We start from the raw sequence: 12,695 nt of genomic DNA, 5'->3' as shown, positions 1-12,695 counted from the left end.
ATTAAAAACACCCCGGAATGATATTAAGGACGGCATTTGTTCCCTCTTGAAACGCCGAACATACCGGGGTGTGTGCAGCTGAATATACAATAGCGCCTTATTTTGTTTACAAGCGACAGATTCCTTTATTTTTGTATCGCTGCATTTGTCATCAAAATAAAACCATGCGCGGGGTTTAGAGTGAGGCAATAGATTATACATTTAGCCTGACGGTAGTGAAGTAAGAGAAAGAACTCAAGAGAAGATAAAAACACAGGCACTGAAAATGTGTGAAATGTCATGGGACATCGTCTGCTTGTGCAAGTCATGTCCATACTGTGATCTCACACATCTCAGCAGCGTTCGGAGAGCTCTTCAGGTGATATGCCGGGGCTGTATTTAAGCGTTTTGTAATTTATAATAATCGTTACTTCAAATGTTTCTAAGCATTGATTTTTGATAACCTTGTCGAATCAAACTTTCAACTTTGCAATAATGAAAATAAGGTTAGTTTTTGAAATCAATGAATATCTACTTTAAACGTAACTATTTGTGAAGAAAAATATTTCCGTCTTTAATCTTGTTTTATTTGCAATTGTAAGAGATTCCTGTTTTCAATTCGACAATAAATTATTATTTTTACTGATTTGCTGAGTGTTGTTTGTCTAAATATGTTACGATTCACGAAAACTTCCACAATGTATACCGGTATGTATTATACGTATACATAGGTAAATTCAATATGGCTGCCCAGGCTCGTTCGATTACTGTTCTTATAAATGTTTAGATCGTAATTTTCCAGAAGAAATAAATTGAAATACTATAATATATATTTATTTCATTATTTTATATTGTAAAATTTGTCCGATATTATCACAATTAAAGTATTCATTTTTTGATTGATTTGGTTTGAGCAGAGGTCAGAATTTGGGATTTAAAGATTGAGGGCATGTGTATCTTCAAGCGCACGCTCGGTACCCCTGAAACTCATCACCTCGTTAGTTGTTTGCTTCTTAGTTAAGGTTATACATGTAGGTAGGAATTTGATTTATTTAAACTTCCTTGACAATGTCTTAGAAAGTAGAATTATTGTGACAGATTTCTATTTCACATCCATTTAGACTCTTTTTAGGCGATGTCCTTTGGTTATCAAGTTCATTATTCGACTACTGGCTTTACCGGGCGGGTATACTATTAAACGTTTACTCGAAACGGGCCTAGTATAGTTACAAAGTCACGTGACCTTTTGTCTTTGCATGTCAGCCCGAAAATCGCTCATTTTTGTGATTTGTGTACAAAACATATAGAAAAATCATTTTTCCTAAAAAGAGATAAAAAATTGGTTACTTGGTCTTGTTTAAAGTTTAGGTGTTTGTTTTGGGAGTCAAAATAGTTGAATTGTAGTTGGAAATGAAATAAAACAACAGAAACAATAAAATACATAAGTTAAAAAAAACATTGAAATAAGTAAGAAATTATCAAATCAAGAGATAACATAAGGAATAACCTGGATCTTCCAAAAAAAAAAATTGTATTATTAATCCAAATGGTCTAATGAATATACATGTATGTAGTGAAAAAGAATGCTTAAATATGAATAATATATGATTTATGGGTAAAAATGTGAATTTAATGACCTTATTTGCACAAATTACCATAAATATGCAAATGAGTGAATTTTTCAACAAATTTAAATTGCCATAGTATTCTATACACTTCACTTGACATGCATGCAAATTTCCGCGGCGATCAGCTGTGAAACGGCTGAGATCTTACCTGGTCTGAAATAGCCCGGTTAAAATAGGGTTAAACCTCCTTTGTGAATTCGGGCCTATAACTTGTGGCTCGCAGTCCAGAGACTTATTCACTAGACCACAGCACAACAGCTTTGATAAAGACTTTTTTCATGTAATGTTCTATTGAATATAGGTGGATCCCATCCAGAAGGTGCAGGACCTCCTAGACCAGGCTAACATAGAGAGTACTTTCTCAATCTTGAAAGCAGAGGAGTATTATAACCAAGCATTGAGCCTAGCTGCTAATCAGTTACCAGACTCTACAGAGCTCTATATCAAGGTATCCTCTTCTTTCTTCTCACTCATCTCTTCTTTCATGGTACTCAAACTATTTTAAGTATTAGATTATTCCGGCACTCCAGATGGTACTGTCATTTTACAATGCATAAAGAGAAGGCTAACAACATGATTTTGGCCCCACCCTCTTCCTTTTCTGATGGCTCTGGCAGTGCTAATACAGTGCGTCCCCCAAAAAATGAAACTAAGAATTATCGATGTTTTATCATAACTTAGTCACAATTATAATTGATAAATGACACATATTTGGAAAGCTTAGATCCTCCTCTTTCATTTGATGGAGCTCATATGAAGCGTATTTCATGCATGAGTGATTGAAATCAATTCGAAGAGAGGAAACCAAAAAGTCATTTGGCGGACGGTATCTGAATTTCATAAAGAAAATCACATTTCTAGAAAGTTGAGTTTCTGCCCTTTCATATGACACCTCAATCAGGAAAAATGAGCAAGGAATAACAAAGTGCTGTTTGTTTAAATTAGTGCTTTCATCTATATTATAATTTGAGTAAGGAAATCCATTGAAGCTTAAAAACTTTTAGGGTGCGCTGCACGTCTCCGGCTGAAAAAATGCCACGTGTCATTTGTTATGACTGCAGATTGTTCTAAAGGCTGGGATTTTTAAAATAAGTTGTTTGAAATCTCAAAATGAAATATAAAAACTCAAAATAGTTCATGAAAGAGGATGGCAACGGATATCTGTACTTGCGCTGAGCAGCGAATGTACACACTTCAAATTGAAATTGAGGATTATTAGCGATACCTTCATCATGTATCTTCTCTCGTATGAGGTAGTAGCTATATATCAGCATGTATAAAGGAAGGGTTCCGCGGGTGAAAATTTCTGGACTGGTCTATGGGATTTCGTCTGCAACTTTTCACGGATAACTGAACAATATAAAGCAACAAGACCATTGGCGTTTGCTGGTGCCTCCCTCTATACACGCGCACAGTACAGAAGTGCTAGCATTTTACATATCCCACACATACCATAACATGCCAGAGTCACTGAAGAACCACATTTGCAATGGAAAATATATCACATTTTAGCGTTGTAATCGGCGGTCCCGCTACTCAAATCTGAAAAATCGAGTATCTTACACGTGTTTGCAAGGAATATGGGTACCATAAAATGAACTGTATTTCAAGTATTTTTCAGATTCAGTGCACGATTATTTGTGAGTCGCAAGCTCAAAAGTATCTCATCGCATGTATTAAATCAATGCAGCCAAATACCACAGCACACACACCATATCTCTGTCTAATTCAGATTCCAATTTCTGATCACCGCAGGGGTAGTTTTGGGCACGCCGAGCTCCGGCGTGGGATACCTGCCCCGGCCGCCAGTGCTATAGACCAGCGGGGCAACGCACGGCGCGCTTGCTTGCTTGCTTCCTATTGACTTTGTACATGCGGCCGAAAACTACCTCTGAAACAGTGAACATGAAAATGAATATTGTCATGGCAATTTATGATTTTTTTCTGGGATTTTTTGTTTTGTTTAAAAGGACTATGTCCCATTTGCAGGCCAAAAAAATGAAAAAGTTAAATTCCAACTGCATTTGAAAGATAATATTAATTTAGAACTTCCCTAACAAAGGTGGGGCTTGAAAATGTCTTCAAGTGGGAAAAAAACAACTATTATTTGTCAAATCGACTTTAGGGCTATATAGCCCAAAAGAAATAGTCTTGAATTTCAGACAATTGTACCGAATGGTCATACGTTTTATGCTGCGCAAAGATTCAATCAGTTTAATCTTGGCCATCACAAGAAGTGGGTTATTGATGTAGACAAATGCTCATGTACCCTTTACAACTCTTTTCATGTATGTTATTACTCCTTTACTTTATATTAAAGCTTCGCTCATTTGGTAAGTAGATATAAATCTACCTTATTCAAATATAATTGTACAATTGTCAATAAAATTACGACAGTGCCGTGGTAGCTCAGGAACTGGACCGAGAGAGAAGCAAGGGCCTACAGGGCCTAGATCTATCCTAGCTGTGCTGATTCTCACTTGAACATTTCAAACACCACTGTACAAAACTCAACTGATTTCACACAAAAATCGGTACTTTAGTAACAATAAATTGATGACACCTAAATAGCAGTAAAATACAATTAATTCAACTTACCAATGTTAAAAAGAATAATTTTAAAATTCAAATTGTAAGTCTACTGTCAAACTTGCCGATCAACCACATCGTATTTATTGCATGCATTTGTGTGTTGTGTGTGTATTGACTATTCATGTGTACAATTGCTGCCAATTAGCACGTTTGCAGCGTTAAAGGTCAATAGCATTAGCATTGACTCTCTATGCTTTGGAGTGGTTTAGACTAGGTCGACAAATCAAACTCTTTCAAGTTACATGGAGCGAAAGGCCGCCAAAGGCGCCCCTTTCGCGAGTTTCCATAATTTGATTAAATGAATTCGTTTTCACTTGCTGCCTGCTGCAGCAACAAACGGAATTTACAAAAGACTTAACTCTGTTTCGTTGACAATCAGCCGTTAAAGGTCAATAGCATTAGCATTGACTCTCTATGCTTTGGAGTGGTTTAGACTAGGTCGACAAATCAAACTCTTTCAAGTTACATGGAGCGAAAGGCCGCCAAAGGCGCCCCTTTCGCGAGTTTCCATAATTTGATTAAATGAATTTGTTTTCACTTGCTGCCTGCTGCAGCAACAAACGGAATTTACAAAAGACTTAACTCTGTTTCGTTGACAATCAGCCGTAGATGAAAGACTTCATGCATGGCAGATTGTTAACGAAACGGAGTTAAGTCTTTTGTCAATTCTGCTTTTTGCTACGGCAGGCAGCCAGTGAAAATAAATTCGTTTGATAAAATTATGGAAATGCAAGCACTACATTAAACAAACAGAACTTTGTCATTCCTTGCTCATTATTCCTGATTGAGGTGTCATATGAAAGGGCAGAAACTCTACTTTCTCTTTGAAATTCAGGTACCATCCGCCAAATGACTTTTTGGTTTCCTCTCTTCAAATTGATTTTAATCACTCATGCGTGAAATATGCATCATATGCGTTGCATCAAATGAAAAAAGAGGATCTAAGCTTTCCAAATATGTGTCATTTATTTATAAATGTGAATAAGTTATAATAAAACATCAATAATTCTCGGTTTCGTTTTTTCTGGGATGCACTGTTTAAACATATTTGGTCTAAGTTTTTAAAAATTGATTATTTGGAGAAGTTGTCTAAAGCAAGTACCAGGATTATGTGTGAGGGGGGGGGGGGAATTCAGGTAAAGAGGCAGGTTTTTATACTATTTTCAAGGGTGTTTTTTCTTGTTGTGAATTACATGTTTGATTTGATGTTAAGTTATTGTCAATATCTTATTCGATAGCAAAGAATGTCAGTGCTTGTTTATGTATAATGTTTCTGTATATATATAGTTGCCTGCTATTACCATATGTCCCATTTGTATGATCAAATGTTACATGGAACTCCTCTAAAACAACTTGCATGCATGCTTGCAACCTCAGGGGCTTACTTTGCATATCTATATTAACATGTACATTTTTATCACAATATTCAAATAACAGAGCTTGTAAATGTAAGGGAGACATGAATATACATATATTTGTGTGCATATAAATGACCTGTTCTGATTGTACTGAACCATAGGATGAACATGAAAGAAGGAACAAAAGACACTAAAGTTGAGAGAGTGAACATAGCATGAGAGAAGATAATGGCTGACCTCTGTAGATTGGAGTTGGCTACTTGATCTTGAAAATGCTGCTGATATGCAGGTATCATTTCAAGATGAGCTAACCACGGCTTATGAGAGATGCTTCCCTCAGATTACATTTGTACGGAGAGAAGATGATAAGCCTTGGATGAACAATCGTATTCGTTCTCTGATCGACCAACGCCAAGTTGCCTATCAATCAGGAAACCTTCCACGTTATAGCCAACTCAGAAAACAAGTAGAGTGGGAAATTAAAGCTACCAAGAGCAAATTCTTCCTTGGAAAGGTGTCACACCTGAAGAAATCACAACCTGGGAAATGGTACAAGGAGATCCGTAACATTACTAGTGTAAAAAAGACATCAAATAAACTACCTGGATCTCATATGGCACCCGCCGAGCAGGCTGACTGGATAAACTCCCACTTTGCGAATGTCTGTTCCTCCCTACCACCCCTGGATCGCAAGTCTCTTCCGGCGTACTTGCCAGCTGATTCACCACCGGAAACCCAACCTTACCAAGTGTACAATAAATTGAAGAAACTGAAGATCTCAAAGTCATCTCATACTAATGATATTCCTTTGAGACTTGTTCGTGAGTTTGCTGTCGAATTATCTGTACCATTATCTATCATTTTCAATTCCTGTCTACAATCGGGTATGTTTCCAGAGTATTGGAAAATCGGTAACATCATTCCGATTCCTAAAGTAAACCCATGCAATTCTCTGGATCAGTTACGTCCTATCTCTGTAACACCAGTCTTTGCTCGTGTCTTTGAGGAGTTTCTTGTGGAGTGGATTAGACGTGATATTGCCGATCATATAGACCCCCGTCAGTTTGGCAGTGTCAGAGGCTCTTCCACTGTACATTACCTCCTCAGCCTGGTTGATTGTATTTTGCGTGAAACTGACAAATCGGGAACGATTGCATCAATTTGCACAGTTGACTATGCCAAAGCATTTGATGCTATCGATCATACCGTTTTAGTAACTAAGATGATAAATATGGGTGTCAGTAAATCTGTCATTTCCGTTGTGTGTGACTTCCTGAGTAACAGATCCCAAACTGTCCGCCTTGGTGGCATTACCTCTCAAGTTCAATCCATAACATGTGGTGTCCCACAGGGCACCAAGCTTGGCCCAATCCTTTTTCTGATCATGATCAATGATGCTGCAGATTTCACCCCAAATAGATGGAAATATGTTGACGACCTTACCCTAGCAGAATTCAGAAAACATACTCAGCAATCACAATTGCAAGATCAGGTCTCCCAGCTAACCCAATGGTCCAGCACAAATCACATGACGCCTAAACCGTCAAAATGTAAGATCCTTAATATATGCTTCATGCGAAACCCTCCACCTTTCCCTGAAATCAAGATCGGCGATTCTGTTCTTCAGGAAGTCACACACCTGTCACTGTTAGGAGTTACTTTGCAATGTAATATGAAGTGGGATCAACAAATTGATCTCGTCGTTCAAAAAGCTTCGAGACGATTGTTTATGTTGTGTATCTTGAAGAAATACAACGCATCCTGTAGTGATCTAGTTACCATTTACGCATCCCATATCCGTCCCATTCTAGAGTATGCCTCACCTGTCTGGTCTTCTTCAATCACTTGTCAACAGTCTGAGAAAGTTGAGAGAGTTCAGAGACGTGTGACCAAGATTATTCTCGGTTTCACCCCTCTCACCTATGATGAAAGGCTAGAGAGTCTAAATCTGCCCTCCCTTCAAGCAAGAAGAATAGAGCTTGATGCTAAGTTTGCCCACTCGTTACTGACGTCCCGACACAGAGACTTACTTCCACCATCTAAAGATTCCTTGCCCAATTTTCGCCCCCTCCGTAATAATCATGGTTTGGTCATTCCTAGGTGCAGGACTAGCCGATATCAAAATTCTGCTGTTCCTTCTCTTGTTCGTGCAATTAATAAGCCTTGATTCTCTCTCTCTCTATCTCCCGGTGGGGTCACTCAATGTGACTTCCGGACCGCATGACCGTTACCAAAATCGCGGAAAAAGGGGTCAATTTCAAGCAATGTCCGCGGACAAAATATTCCTCGAAATAAAGAAAATAGGGGTGCACAGGTGTCCTCGAAATTGATAAATAGGAGTCAGGAAAAGGGAAAAGAGAAAACCGGGAAGGGAAAAGAGAAAACCAGGAAGAAAAATTCTCGGAGCCGAGTCTTGTCCTTGAAATATGGTAAAATAGGGGTAAATTTGCGAAAGTGTCCTTACAATCTTATAAATAGGGGTATTCCAAAGTACGATTTTGTCCTTGTTTTGACGTAAAAAAGGGTTAAATTTCACAAAATGTCCTTGAAATTGACCGCAAAAGGGGGTTATATGCATTTGTGGTAACGGTCATGCGGTCCGGAAGTCACATTGAGTGACCCCACCGGGCTCTATCTATCTATCTCTATCTCTATCATCTTTCTCTCTCTCTCTCTCTCTCTCTCTCTCTATCTCTCTCTCCCTCTTGCCTTATTCCTCAGAATCTTTTAATTGACACATTCACAATTTGGTGTACGTTATATTTTAATAATGGCATTGTATAACTAATTTTTAAAGTCGATTCCAATTTGTAATTTATATATTTCTGAGTGGTTATCTTATCAACTCAAACGTAATTATGTTAATTCAGGTTTTAAGGCTTTTATCGTTGCCTATCTTCAAAATATTTTTCCCCCTTTTTTCTTTGATTGTTTGGTTGCTCAACATTATTTTTGTCTGTTTATCTGCTACCATTACCATATATCAGTTTAGTAATTTGATGATCCTGACCCTACTTTCTCTTAGTTTATTTTGGTATTGTATTGATGGAATTGAATTATTTTTGTCATCTTTATTTCGTATTGTACTTGTCATACCTTTCGTTTGGCTCACTATTGTATATTTACTTTATTTATGACCGTATTGTATAATTTGTAAACATGAACAGTTTTGGTCCTTGGACCTTTGAATCATGTATATTTATATGTCTTTTTAAACCGAAATAAATAAATAAAAAAAAAAAATAAAATGGGAATGGTAGTGGTACATGATGGAATGGGATGGAAAGAATGAAATGGAGTTTAATGATAGAGGGATTCAAATAGACAGATGGGATGATGGGATGCTTACATACGTGCTACAATACAATCATCTGTTCAAATATAGCTCTACAATATATATATATATATATATATATATATATATATAAAGATCTGACATTTGGGAGACATTCCGGTGTTATTATACCTACTTATAGGAGACACCCAGATTAGGGAGACATTTTCGTGTCTCCTTTACGTTTCAACACCCCATACATGCAGTTTTACAAGGAACGGTGTCCAAAATGCTTCATGAATATTCATGTTAACATTGTAGCTCAATGTTCGCACCGTCCATTTGATACAAGGGTACATCAACTTAAAATAGAAACCCTTTCAAATATGGGGGTGTATACTCGGCGTTGATATAACAGTGCATTTGAGAGACACAAAGTTTATGGGATATATCTCGCTTTCTCAATCGTATATGTGTGGGATATTCATTTCTAAGATCAGATGTGATTCTAACAACGTAATAATGTGCATCTTGCTCATTATTTTTTTAAAGAAAAATATATATCCGTTATGGTGTGAAAAGCACCCTCTTTTTTAAGGTAGTTTATTCCAATGCGATATCGCGATCTTCGCACATGCGCAGTAATATATACATATATTTGCCGATAAAATTGTCTCCCTTGCACCGTAATATATAGCAAAAGGTGTCTCCTAACTACACCGCTACACAGCAGATCAAGATGTTACTAGGACCTCCACGAATGTAGCCCAGGCGTTGCCGCCCAAGCTTCCCGCGCCGGTACGGTACGGTATGCAGGCTATAGCAGCATGCAAGTCGAGACGGTTGTCTGAACTTCAGGTAGGCCTAGGCCTATAGCCTAGGGTCTATATGTGGATATTTTATTCTTTTCTGTTAATCATATTCATAGACTACTTCTATTACCGTACTACTGGTCCTGCATATATGGGGCTGAGACACTCATGACATGAGAGTGGTAGCCAATTGACTTTAGAGTAGAAAAGTCTAGACTAGTCTCACTAGATCCACTCCAGCAAAGCATAGAGAGTCGACCCTGTGTGATTCTCATACTAGATCTAGACCTCTAGTACGTCTTGGGCCTTGGCTTGGCAAAAAAAAATTCTCCAATTTAGAGGTCTAACAGTTAGAATCTAGAACTTAGAAGTAGAAGAGTCTAGATCTAGGCTAGTACTAGTAAAATCTAGATCTAGTAGGGGTCTAGACTCTATTCTATATCTAGATCTAGCTGATCTAGACTCTACTATACTAGACCCTACTAGTACTACTAGTCTAGATAGATCTATCAAGTATCATCTAGACCTAGGTCTAGATCTAAGTTAGATCTACTACTAGATCTAGGCTAGTAGTAGTACCGCCTAGATCTATCCGGGGCGGGGGTGGGTAGAGTCTACTCAAATTATTTGTTGTTGGGGGTGTGCCGCAGTCAGGGGCGTCGCTAGATTCTAGACCTTTTTCAGTGGGGGGGGGGGGGGTGTAAGTTAGAGACCACCGATTACCGACAAAACTAGCCACCAATTACCGACAAAATGTAATAATGTCCCTGTGTCTACAAATTTAACCCTATCAATACTAGTATCAACCCGGGGCCGAAGGCTAAATTATTTTTTCTATGAACTAGATCTAGATCTAGATCTAGATCTAGTCTATCTAGAATCTAGATCTAGACTCTATAGTAGATCTAGATCTACTTGCGTATGCGCAAATTGTCATTTTCCTTGACATAAATATAAGAATTATTTCGTTAACTTAGTCAGTATCATAGCTAGATCTAGACTAGGGGTCTATATATTTAAATGCAGGCGCGTAGATCTAGTTTGGATCCTATTTTAGGGGGAGGGGGTAGTGAGAAGCGAATCACTTAAAGAGCGCGCAAAGGGCCCTCCCGCGCGAAGCTTTGACGTTTCATTGAATTATGAGAGAAGCAGACGATTAGTTGTAGTGTTCTCGACTCTTAATCCTTATCTGACTTTATAGATTCCACCCTTCCGCGCGAAGCGCGGAAGCTTTGACGTTTCATTGAATTATTATAGAAAGCAGACGCTTCTGTGTAGTATTCTCGAATCTTAATCCTTAATTGTCTGAAATCGGTTTCCCCCAATCGCGCGAAGCGTGGAAGCTTTGACGTTTTATTAAATTATGAGAGAAAGAAGACGATTCGTTGTACTGCTCTCGACTCTAAACCCTTGTATGAATTCAGTTTCCCCCAATCGCGCGAAGCGCGGAAGCTCTGACGTTTCATTAAATTATGAGAGAAAGCGATTCTTGGTACTGTTCTCGTCTCTTAATCCTTATCTGAATGAAGATTCCACCCTTCCACGCGAAGCGCGGAAAATTTCATGTTTCATTAAATTATTATAGAAAGCAGACGATTCAGTGTAGTATTCTTGACTCTTAATCCTTAATTGTCTGAATTCAGTTTCCCCCAATCGCGCGAAACGCGGAAGCTTTGACGTTTCCTTAAATTATTAGAAAAAGCAGACGATCTGTTCTACTGTTCTCGACTCTTAATCCTTGTCTGAATGAAGTTTCCCCCCTCCCGCGAAGCGCGGAAGCTTAGACGTTTCATTAACATATTAGAAAAAAAGGACGATTCGTTGTACCGTTCTTGACTCCTAATCTTTGTCTGAATTCAGTTTACCCCCTCCCGCGCGGAAGTTTTGACGTTTTATTAAACTATTAGAGATAGAAGACGATTCGTCGTAACGTTCTCGACTCTTAATCCTTGTCTGAATGAAGATTCCACCCTTCCACGCAAAGCGTGGAAAATTTCACGTTTCATTAAATTATTATAGAAAGCAGACGATTCAGTGTAGTATTCTTGACTCTTAATCCTTAATTGTCTGAATTCAGTTTCCCCCAATCGCGCAAAGCGCGGAAGCTTTGACGTTTTATTAAACTATTAGAGATAGAAGACGATTCGTCGTAACGTTCTCGACTCTTAATCCTTGTCTGAATGAAGTTTCCCCCTCCCGCGCGTAGCGCGAAAGCTTTAGCGTTTCATTAACATATTAGAAAAAAAGGACGATTCGTTGTACCGTTCTTGACTCCTAATCCTTGTCTGAATTCAGTTTTTCCCCCGCCCGCGCTTGCGGAAGTTTTGACGTTTTCTTTTTGGCGTTTCATCACAATATAGAGAAAGTAGACGATTCGTCGTACCGTTCTCGACTCTTAATTCTTATCTAAATAATGTTCCGCGCGAAGCGCGAAAGCTTTGACGTTTCATTAACATTTTAGAGAAAAAGGACGATTCGTTGTACCGTTCTTGACTCTAATCCTTGTTTGAATTTAGTTTACCCGAAACTTTTAAACCTCTGATTTCTTTAGCTGATATTATAGGAAAGTCAAACTTCTAGAAAGTACAAGTATTATAGTTGTAGTCTCTCTCGATGTCGTCACAGTTAGTAGGGGGAAAAAAATTGTCGGCCAACCGACATTATACATCTCGCCGACTTCAAATTCCTGCATTTATATAGTACCCGAGGATCGAGCAAGAATACCGACACGGCTGACCCGACACAGCAATTTATTTATGCGTGTCTTTCTTGCTCCCTCGACGAGACGACTCCACCCAACAACCCCCCCTCCCCCTCTCTCAGGCTCTTACCTCCCCTTGTTTCCTTTTTCTCTTTTTTTCTTCCTTTTCTCCTTTTCTTTCTTTTCTCTTTTCTTTTCTTTCCTCTCTTCCCTCTTTTTCTTTTTTCTCTTCTCTTTCCTTTCCTCTCCTTTTTTCCTTTCTTTTCCTTTCTTTCCTTTCTTTTCCTTTTCTTTCTTTCTTTTCTTTCCCTTTCCCTCTCTTTTTTCCCCTCCCCCTTTTCTTTGTTTTCC

General features: G+C 38.4%; 1 protein-coding gene across 13 annotated transcripts in view; it reads left to right on the top strand.

Annotated features, from left to right (window-relative positions):
- LOC577455 (protein mono-ADP-ribosyltransferase PARP4) overlaps positions 1-12,695 on the top strand; it is a 99,030-nt gene that overhangs the window by 38,108 nt on the left and 48,227 nt on the right. For all 13 annotated transcript variants that reach the window (XM_030994762.1, XM_030994770.1, XM_030994767.1 and 10 more), the window contains exon 27: positions 1,909-2,055. In XM_030994762.1, the coding sequence (XP_030850622.1) occupies positions 1,909-2,055 (147 nt within the window). The remainder of the gene's footprint in view (positions 1-1,908; positions 2,056-12,695) is intronic.

This window comes from Strongylocentrotus purpuratus, unplaced genomic scaffold (assembly GCF_000002235.5).
Source record: "Strongylocentrotus purpuratus isolate Spur 01 unplaced genomic scaffold, Spur_5.0 spur5_scaffold_21, whole genome shotgun sequence".
NCBI lineage: Eukaryota > Metazoa > Echinodermata > Echinoidea > Camarodonta > Strongylocentrotidae > Strongylocentrotus > Strongylocentrotus purpuratus.
The sequence above is the reverse complement of the archived record's forward strand: the minus strand, read 5'-3'. Positions and strand labels throughout refer to the sequence as shown.